The sequence below is a fragment of the Pelobates fuscus genome, chromosome 5, assembly GCF_036172605.1.
Source record: "Pelobates fuscus isolate aPelFus1 chromosome 5, aPelFus1.pri, whole genome shotgun sequence".
In the NCBI taxonomy this organism is placed as follows: domain Eukaryota; kingdom Metazoa; phylum Chordata; class Amphibia; order Anura; family Pelobatidae; genus Pelobates; species Pelobates fuscus.
Genome location: NC_086321.1, coordinates 195336055 through 195347191, shown reverse-complemented (window position 1 = coordinate 195347191; position 11137 = coordinate 195336055). Strand labels below are relative to the sequence as shown.

The window sequence follows — 11137 nt, the reverse complement described above, 5'->3', positions numbered from 1 at the left end:
TATACATGCATCTTGGGTCAGACAGTGTTTGAAACCAACAGTTACTCTCTGTTGTCTTCCCTACTTCACTCCATGCACTTGATGACAGGATTATTATAGCAAAAATATTTTTGAGGTGTCAGTTGTCTTCTAAATACCAACCAATGCATGACTAAACTCTTGATATCTAGGAAAGCTTTAGTTTTTAGACATGGAATTAATGTTTTTTTTATTAGCCTTACTTCCCCAACACCACCTCTCTCGGACCCAAACCATAGCAGCTTCCCTCTGCTTTCTCAATCAGCCTATCTGCTTTAATCGTGGCCAGCTGCAAGTTGGTCTCTGTCGTCATCTACTTTAATGGAGAGCTAGGTTTATCTACTGCCATAATGTGATCTTTAACACTGGATGGTTTCCATCCCCTATCCCACTGCTGATACTAACTGTGACACAAGAAGAAATTTTCCAGTTTCCATAATACACACAAACATCAGTCCAGCTATGGGAGAAAAAAATTAAACATAGTATTATTCAAATCTTCTTTATCATCTTTATTAGATACTTCCTGTATCTGGAGTTACAACAAATAAAACAATAAGGTGTACTGGGACTGCAACAGTATGTAGCTTTGTAGTCAAACGCAGAAAAGAATGAAATGAATTGACCTGTTCCCACAATTAACATAAAATTAACATTAAAAAAACAGGAATTACAGAAACAATTGGCATTCAAAAGTGGATCACGTAAACAGTTAATTCAAGGTCGGGCCCCTTTGTGGAACTCACAGGGTTAAATTACAAAAGGCATTGTTTTTATTGATCAACGTTATTTCATTAAAAAGGCATATAAAAGGTAACAAAACATAAATTATATTTAAAAGTCTGTACAAAATTCATTGTGATACAAGTAAATCAGTATCCTTTACAATACTGTTCAGAATTTCTGTTCAGAACATTTGTTTTGGCCTACAAAGGGAATGAAAAATGAAGAGAAAAAAAAAAAGACTTTTAGTGCTACAGCACATTTGATTACAAGATGCCCAAATTAAAGAGCATAAGAATATCTTACAATCTGTTCCAGCAACGAGATATTTTTATGATTGTTTTCAAGTCTAGTTGTACAATCCTGGAAGAGAGAAGACCTTTAATGTTTTTAGCAAAAGATGCATATCACTGGAACAATTTGATTTTTCTGTATTGTTAGTGCATGCATGGATTTTTTTTGTCTTGGCTTCAAACAAATGTTTCTCCTTACACACATTATTTGCATCAAAAGAATAAAAAGAAACAATAAAAAAAGCACACAATATTTTTTTCTCAGTTTCTTGAATTCTAGATTCTGTATCCCACGGTACAGGCTTATTTTCTTCATGAAAAACTGTGGGTAATGTCTGAGGTCAAAAAGTTCACTTTTGACATCCATACCACCGATATTAAAAACATTTCCAGAGCTATAGTTTTGAGTTTAATACATTTTTCAACTAAACAGTGATATGGGCAAGTTCCACTAAATTTACAATCACGGTTTCCGTTACACATCATGTGTACTGCTACTCAGCCGAACGTTGCACAGCAACAGTACATTCAATTTTAAAGTAGCATAGCTTCCCAAAACTTGTGAATGAACGGAAATGTGGAAAGATTTGTGCTATCAACACCAGATTAAACTAATTTACTGTTTATGGCTCAAAATGTTAATCCAACTTGAAATAGAGGCACCACGTGATTCACTTGTCCAAATGCAGGCTAAAGTTTGTTTGCCCTGACTCACGTCCTTTAGAAGTTATCCATCTTCAGGAAAAAAACAAAACTAATTTTAAGCTTCTGACTGCATATCTGTTTCATCTAATGGTGATGTATCATTATCACCAAGAAGTTCTGTCTCTGGTACAGAACTTTCTTCTTCTTGGACAGCATTTTGTGAGACATCTTCTGACGTCATGTGCACCTCATCAGTGCCATCTGCAAGCAGGGCAACTCGGTCAGCCATAGAATTATTTGAGGGTGCTGTTGTGACATATCCCGTGCTGGTGGAGCCACTTCCACTGTGATGGGATCCAGGTTTTGGAATCATCTGTGGTGGCATTTGCTGTGGAGCCATTTGCATCGGTATCTGTACTGGGTAAAAATAAGCAGCCATCTGTTGATACCCATTGACTGGAATGTAAAGCTGTGGGGGTGGTACCATGGGTCTAATTTGTCCCTTCATTGGTAGATACTGAGATTGTGGAAATTGTTGTGGCTTCTGTTTTGGTCCAACGTACCTGGCATTGCTGATGTTGCTTACCGGGCTGGTACTTAATGAACTTGTCTGTGTGGTATTGCTTGCCCCTGAGGTTTGTGCAGAGCTGTTGTAGTTGGACATATTCTCCCATGTCCGTAGCCTTGTGTGGATATCTTTAAATCTAGGTCTTCTGGCTGGAAATTCATTCCAGCACTCTAGCATTACAGAATAGATCCATGCAGGGCAGTCATCTGGGCACAGCAGAAGCTGTCGGTTTCTTATCATTTCAATTACATCTTGGTTGGAATACCCACAATATGGCTGCAAACCGTAGCTGAAAATTTCCCAAAGCACTACTCCATAAGACCATATGTCAGAATCAATGGTGGTCTTGCCATACATAATTGCTTCTGGGGACATCCATCGTATAGGCAGCATTGAATTCCCAGCTAGTTTGTAGTAGTCTGCAGAATAAACATCCCGAAACAGACCAAGATCCGAAATTTTAATACCAAGTTTATCAAACACTAAAATATTTCTAGTGGCCAAATCTTTGTGGACCACGTGGTGACTGGAAAGGAACTCCATCCCAGCAGCTATCTGAGTCACAATATGAAGGAAATCAGCTGGTTCCAAGGTGGACTTTACAGTCTTGTCATCATCTGTGCTACCAACATCAGAATGTGGGGAGCGCATCACAAGAAACTCGTGGAGATCACTTAGTGGGGAATAGTTAAAGATCATGCTCATAGGTTGCTCCTTGGTAACTGTTCCAAGAAGGCAAACAATATTTGGATGTTGAATTCTGGACCTCATCATGGCTTCATGTTTAAATTCTTCCCTAAGTGCCACTTCTACTTTATCTTTCAATGTCTTTATGGCAACAGTTTGTGTCTGTTCCCCCGGAGCAGTGCCATAGAGATGTCCCTTATAAACTTTTCCAAAACGATCTTCTCCAAGCTCTTCCATAAACCTCACAGCAGAAAGATTGATCTCTTTTACTTTGGGCTAAAAACAAACAATATGAAACAACAGTCAGACATATAAAAACTATGCAACATACTTATAGACAATGGGTTGTGTTACATTCTCATCAGTGATCCTTTTAGACTCTTTTCATGTCAAGTTCAATGTTGTTAAAGAGACCACTTCAGCTCATTGAAGTGGTCTAGGTGCAATCTCCCATGTCCCTTAACCCTACAGTGGTAATTATTGCAGTTTTCTGAGAAACTGCAATAATTACCTCTGAGGGTTAACTCCTCCTCTAGTGGCTGTCTATATGAAAGCATTGAATAGCTTTCCTATGCCACTGTAATTACCACTGTAGGGTTAAGGGACATGGGACATTGCACCCAGACCACTTCAATGAGGTGAAGTGGTCTGGGTGCCTTCAGTGTCTCTTTAACAACATTGAATTTGACATGCGCATTTGGTCTCCCCGGCATCACACTTCGGCGGGGGAGGAGAGTGGGCGGAGCCTGACACAGCACCAAGGGACATCAGTGCTGGATTCAGGTAAATAACTGAAAAGGTTTTAACCCCTTCAGCACTGCGGGGGGGGGGGGGAGGGGGCGCGAGGGAGAGGGGCACTGCAGGAGCCTATAGTGCCAGGAAAACAGGTTTGTTTTCCTGGCACTTTAGAATCCCTTTAAATGTTCACTTTAGATTCATGTATGTTTATAAACATAATTTAATTTCTCAGTACCAGACAGAATACAGTATTTTTAAGTACAAAAAGTTGTTTTATTCTATATTTATGTGCTCTCAATGCATCCCATGTGTGATTATGCTTACAATTTTAAAACCCAAATAACTTAGTAATGAGTTAATTAGTCTTTTTTTTTATAATACTTTTGTGAGCCTAAGAAAGAGAAAGAGGGAGAGAAGATATTTTGTAATTTGATAAGTACCTGTTGTTTGTGCTGGTTCATGAGAGGCATTTCCATATCTTGACTGGGTGATGCCATAAGCTGCCGGCGCTGTGGTGTGGCGGCTGATGCCTTTTGCTTATTTCGGCACATACAAACTAAGAAGAATAAGCAGGCGATGACCAAAGGGATGGCAATACTGGGCACCAATATATAAAGAATCTCCATTTTTGCATTCTCTCGTGTACCTGTTAATGACATATAATTAACATTGAAAACTTTGTTTATATAAATCTACATAACCATCATCTATAAAAGCTAACATTAATTATCTTATTAAACACAAATTTAATAAAACTAGTAATATACTATTTATAAAATGGGTGTAAGGATGATAAACAACTATATGAAAAGCTATATTTCATGTTAGATGTTTACTAAATATGTGTAGCTACACTGAAAAAATTAACTGAAGTGAATAAACTGTTTTGCACAAGTCAGTTTTTTAAAATATTGTGCTGGTGCAAATGACAAAGTAATTGGTGGCTGGATAAGGGGGTAAATGGCTGTAGGCCTGGGCTGGGGATACAGCATATGGCAATTGGGGGAAAAAAACAACTATCGGCAAAACGACGCACAAATGGTAATGGGAGGTATCATGGTTATGCTGTGTTGGCATGTTATGGGGAAAAATTAGGAATTAGAGAAAGGAGTATGACTTTAGTAGTAATTTAGGGCAGCTAAACTGGTACTTGTCCTATAAAGCTTGAAATGACCCCTAAAGTCATCCAGGCCACTTATTCTCACTGAAGTGGTCTGGGTGTTGTGCTCCTTTAGTTGTATACCCGCAATCTAAAACATTGCAGTATTTTAGATGCCATGGGTTGGCAATCTTCAACGTTTCAGATGTTGTGGACTTTATCTCCCATAGTGCTCTTACAGGCATAATGCTGGCAAAGCAACAAGGAGATGTAGTTCACAACATCTGGAGTGCTGAAGGTTGCCTATCCCTGGTCTAAGCCAAGGGTAGACAACCTTTGGCACTCCAGATTATGTGGCCTACATGTCCCCATTGTGCTTTGCCAGTGTTATGGGAGATGTAATACACAACATCTGGATTACTGGTTGCCTACTCCTGCTCAAAGCGGACATTCTGGAAGTTAAGCAGTAGCAGAAGAAGACACAAAGCAAATATATCATTACATGTCTGTCTGTTGTCTCTGCTGTCTATGATTTAATGAAGCAGCTTCATTCTATATCTCAAGGGAGTGAAAGAAGACACGGAACAAACATTACACCCTATGAATGGTTAACTGAATGTAGCATAGATTGGATGGAAGCCTGGTGCTTTGTTCTGAGTACAGTTAATTCTGGCTTTGTCTGGACTAAAATCTTCGAACATTGATACATACGGCATGCAGGCACATCACAGAGCTCCATAAGGACATTCTTGTTCATAGTAAAACACCAGGGACCCTCCATTTTTCCACCTGGATTTCGACAGTAAGCATGTCCACCTCCAATTTCTGAGTATTCTGTGCTGGACAACTGGTGACTGTGTGGAAACTGACTACTCCAAGTTTGACATTGGTGACCAGACTTGGTGACACTAACAGAGCCTCTGTAATCAAGTCCACTTCCATTATAACATTGTTGATCTGAAGAAAGAGGAGTGCAGATGGTAAATATCCCTATTTTTATTCTCATTCTGACTGTACTCACTATGTTCTCTATGACAATAATGTATTCTCTATGAATTTCTTGCTTTTGTGGTAACTGGCCAAGGACATATTGCTAAATAAAGCATACAACAGCATTTATCTAACAGAAATGTCAATAGGTTGCCTAACATTGGGCCTATACAGTGTGCTTTATCATACTGTACCATGCACTGTGTGTAATACGCTAGTGTGTATTAGCACAGGCCTTTGACACCCTGCAATTTAAAATAGTTCATGACCAGGAATGGTAACTACCGCTTGTTTTTAGGAACTGTTGAGTATTGTTATATTGATACGTGGAAAAATAAATAAATCAGATGTTTGGATTCTGTACAAATGCAGCACATCTGGTATGAGCAACACAATCTAAACACACATTAAACAAGCTGGATAACAACAAACCAAATATGTGTTAGAATATATGTTTGTACCAATCTCTCTTTGAAGAATTAATGCAACAAATATTTAAAGTTAGAATGAACCATGTTTATTATTGAAAATCCCAACTCTTACCATGCAAGCTCTGCTTACAATTAGCAGAGATATCATATATATCTTGTATTCTCATATGGTACTTGCCTCCTTAACCCCTTAAGGACACATGACATGTGTGACATGTCATGATTCCCTTTTATTCCAGAAGTTTGGTCCTTAAGGGGTAAAAGGGGCTCAGAGCAATAACTGCAGAAGTTACTGTAGTCTGAGTACATGATATGCCCCTGGTTAGTGTTGCAAGAATAAAGGCCAAAATGATCCTGTTCTGAATATAATCTGTAACATCTATAATGCCTCATTCTATTACCTGGCAGGGTTCACCATAGTTCTGTTTTATGTACATGTTTTATATAGAAATAGTGATAAGACATCAGCTTACATCTGGTCATTCTCTCCATAGGGATCCCAATCCTCATGCAGTTAGCAGCGTCTGGGCTCTCAGGCAAAGGGAGCTCTTCACAGATTGGGAGACGAAGTTGCATGAGTATCCTTGGGTTAGAGCGGGCGATGTTAAATTCCTCTCTGCAGAGCTCATTTTCCAGCACTTCGCACTCATCTCTGCACAGTTCCCTTGGCTTTGGAGTACGACTGCGTTCCTCACACAGAGGAAATACAAAGTGGCAGAATAAAGGAATGGCAAACTGTGAGCATTGATCAGAGAGATGGGTAGATGTGCCAATCATGGTGAATGCAGCTGGAAATAAAAAAATACAAAAATAAATTACTTGGTGCAAATAAAATGAATGTTTATAAAATGAATGTATAATTATGTATTTGTGATTTTTAATAATCACACCAATCACTGTCTGAGCCTTGTTCTGAAATATATTTACCAGCACCAAGAGTGAAATTACACTTTCAAAACTTTGTATTAATATTTGTCCATATACATGCTTCTCGAGCTTTACAAGAAAATGTTATCACTTTGTAGCATCTATTAAATCCTTTGAGCAGTAGATGGCGCCAAAGCAATCCAATATTTCATCCTGTGACTACTTAGCCTGATAAAATGATACTCATACACACATTACAACTAAAAAATATTATTATTTTGTAAGTTATTAAACGTTGAAATATTCTATGATAAAGCTGAACTAGCATTCTGGGCTGTTCATACTTCCCTCTTGTGATTAGATTGCGGCAAGGAGTACATTTGCATAGATATGCCACTGAAAAATAAGCAGAAACCTTAAGGCAACAGTCTCAAAGGCCAGTACCTAGATGCTGCTGAACTACAACTCCCAAGATTCTCTGGCTATCAATTGTATATAAAGATTTCTTGGACTTGTAGACCATTAAAGCGGCATTTTCACCACCATCTGCAAAATCAATATATGAAGATAAAAACTTTCTGAAACTCATATTGACTGTGTTAGAATTTTACTGGAATTCCAACCCAGACAAGAGATATACTGAGGGAGCAATTAGTAGGGACTACTTTGTTTTAGTATTTTTCCTAACACATATAGACAGTTGGCTACCGCCGTCCAGGGGCGTATTAGCCGCGAGGCAAACAAGGCATTTGTCTTGGGCGGCATTTTCTAGGGGGCGGCAAAAAAAGCCGCCGCCCAAATGCCCAAGGCAAATGTCTTGTTAGCCTTGCGGCTAACAGACATGCTGGGCTGCTGCTGGGCGGTCGGGCGGCGCTCTTGGGTGGCTGGCGAGGGAGCACTTCATCTGAGCTGTCTGCTCAGCTCCCTCGCGCGCCGCAGAGTGAGGCTGGGAGCCGGAATATGCCGCCCAAGAGCACCGCCCAGCAGCAGCCCAGCAGCCACTGGACCACCAGAGAAAAAAGATGCCCCCCCCCCCCAGCATTCCCAAAGGTAAGGAGGCTGGGGGGGGTTGAAGTAAAAAAAAAATTTAAAAAGTGTTAATGTGAGTGAGTGAGTGTGTGTGTCTGTTAGTGAGTGTGTGTGTCTGTTAGTGAGTGTGAGTGTGTGTGTGTGTCTGTTAGTGTGTGTGTGCGTGTGTGTCTGTTAGTGTGTGTGTGTCTGTTAGTGTGTCTGTTAGTGTGTTTGCCTGTGAGTGTGTGTGTGTGTTTGTATGTTAGTGAGTGTGTGTGTCTGCTAGTTTGTGTCTGCTAGTGACTGAGTGTGTGTCTGTTAGTGCGTGTCTGTTAGTGCGTGTCCGTTAGTGCGTGTCTGTTAGTGCATGTCTGTTGGTGCGTGTCTGTTAGTGCGTGTCTGTTAGTGCGTGTCTGTTAGTGCGTGTCTGTTACTGAGTGTGAGTGTGTCTGTTACTGAGTGTGAGTGTGTCTGTTAGTGTGTTTGCCTGTGAGTGTGTGTGTGTGTGTGTGTATGTTAGTGAGTGTGTGTGTCTGCTAGTTTGTGTCTCCTAGTGACTGAGTGTGTGTCTGTTAGTGCGTGTCTGTTAGTGCGTGTCTGTTAGTGCGTGTCTGTTAGTGCGTGTCTGTTACTGAGTGTGAGTGTGTCTGTTACTGAGTGTGAGTGTGTCTGTTACTGAGTGTGAGTGTGTCTGTTACTGAGTGTGAGTGTGTCTGTTAGTGTGTTTGCCTGTGAGTGTGTGTGTGTGTGTGTGTGTGTGTCTGACTGTGTGTGTGTGTATGTTAGTGAGTGTGGGTGTCTGCTAGTTTGTGTCTGCTAGTGACTGAGTGTGTGTCTGTTAGTGCGTGTCTGTTAGTGCGTGTCTGTTAGTGCGTGTCTGTTACTGAGTGTGAGTGTGTCTGTTACTGAGTGTGAGTGTGTCTGTTACTGAGTGTGAGTGTGTCTGTTAGTGTGTGTGTGTTTCTGTTAGCGAGTGTATGCGTATCTGTAAGTGAATGTGTGTGTGTGTATTTAGAATGCGGGACGGGGTAAAGGTTGGGTGGGGGTGGCGCGGGGGGGGGGGGGGTGCCTGAGTTTTGTCCTGCCTAGGGCAGCACAAAACCAGGATACACCACTGCCGCCGTCTAGAAATGTCACTCCCCCAGCTATTACCAGTGATAGCTACAGGGAATTGGCTCTGTCTAGGATCCTCCATATACTTCAATGATGTACTCTCGTGCATGTGCAAGAGTACAGCAGTGACCTTGGCTCAGAGTACTGGAGCACCAGGAGCAGATTAGAAGAACCGCCTTGAAAAAGATGGCGGCGCCTGTGAGGAACAGGTTTAAATTATGTAAAGTCCCCAGATAATGACAGTGCCACTTTAACATCTTTATGTCTTTTACATCAATTAAAATGGTTAAATCTTTATTAGTACTACAATAATGGAAAATCAGTAACATATATTTTGGTTGATACATGGTAAGGATGTGTTGTAAGAAAGCATTGTTTCTGTCATGATAACGTTTGCACTTCTTTCAACTTTAGTTTAATAATCACTGGAGAAGCAGCTGGGAGGCTGAGCAACTAATCATGTCAAGAAAGTAGGATAGACCCCTCATACATATTCCAGTCTAACAGGATTTGCAATAGGCCGTCAGATCCATTATGCCATAAACAAAGAACTTCATGTTGACTTGTCTTCTAGGACTATTATCTGCTATGCTGTGATTTGTGCTCTATTTTACTTTTATTGAGCCACTACTGCAATGCTTTCTATTTTTATCGAATTATTCCCATTTTGAGTTTCATAATGACCTAATCTGGTAAACCAATGACTCAGCAACATACAATGCAAAGCATACGCTAAGAAGTCAATTGTCCAATTGCTTGTGAGCACACAAAATGGAGGGACCAAGAGTTTATAGAGTTTATTAGTAGTGGTAAGTTGACAGATGTACGTGAAGAATTATAAAACTATAAGTAACTACCTCAGCTAAGCCAGAGCTTATTTACAACTTGACTATTTTATTTTATTCTATTTCTTTTTTTGTCAGTCTGTATTGTTGACAAAGTAATTTTTCATTTCAAATCCCAAAAATAGTTCTGTGTCCACATTTTCTAAATACTTAGCAGACTACAGACCTCTTCCAACTGCTCATATGCTAAAAAAATACAGAAAACTGAAAAATTTCTGTTAAAGGTAATTAAACTCTGCTTAGGATTGGGGTGTAATGTCCGTTTTGGCTAGTGTACAAAACAATAAAATGTTCTCCAGTGGTTTCCATCATTATAAGAGTCAAACAGCATATTTAAAAGTAACTAGGACCCAATTGCTGTAATTTGTTGTCCTTACCTGTAATTCGGTTTTCAATTTCCCCTTGCATCTGGAGGGAATCTACATAAATGCTCCTGTTTCCAATGAATCTTGCACATGCAATTCCCCGGTAAGGCTGACAGAACCCGTCTTCCTGGTAGTCATCCCTGGAGGAAAGGGGAAAAAAAGCACACAGACATTATAAGTAACTCTTCAGATGTTTAGTTGTCACAGGACACAAATGTTATGTTCAACACAATATTTATGTTCCTGGAATATGAATCTGGAGTGGAATAACTCACCAGGAGCTGAGTTTAAAGCAATTGTTTTTTCTGTAAGAGCTCTGCAATATATAGTGGACCTATGGTGTTAGTGTACCCCTGGACAGACAGTAAAATTGCTAGGCAGGCGCAGGGGGGAATGGAACATTTATGCTAAATATTCCATTCAGCAGAGTTGGGGAGCTGGGGAGGTTTCCACTTCTGCTAGAATATGCTTAATTTTTTTTTCTAGTCACTACAATTTGCGGTTTCGTGAACAGCCCTCATTTCCTAGAACAAAGACATCTAACCACACATCTTCAAATGATACAGTAGCTGTCAAGTAAAAGGGACACTCCATTGCAAAAAAAAAACAAACACTGTATAGTATGTATACCCCCAATGATGCCATGTGTGCATTTAATTATGAATTTTTCCATTAGGGCTATATATAAAAACAGTTTGCAAAAGCTGCAGATCTCTTGCCTGAAGTCTTTGCCTTTGTAAGCCC

The 11137-nt window shown here is 40.0% G+C and overlaps 1 protein-coding gene across 1 annotated transcript in view; it reads right to left on the bottom strand.

Moving 5' to 3' along the window:
- Positions 1–515: 515 nt before the first annotated feature.
- Positions 516–11137, bottom strand: part of ROR2 (receptor tyrosine kinase like orphan receptor 2) — a 132705-nt gene continuing 122083 nt past the window's right edge. The window contains exons 5-9 of the mRNA XM_063454933.1: positions 10406–10533; positions 6666–6980; positions 5483–5728; positions 4113–4318; positions 516–3210 (exon numbers count right to left, since the gene is read on the bottom strand). Of these exons, the coding sequence (XP_063311003.1) occupies positions 1795–3210; positions 4113–4318; positions 5483–5728; positions 6666–6980; positions 10406–10533 (2311 nt within the window). The 3' untranslated portion in view covers positions 516–1794. The remainder of the gene's footprint in view (positions 3211–4112; positions 4319–5482; positions 5729–6665; positions 6981–10405; positions 10534–11137) is intronic.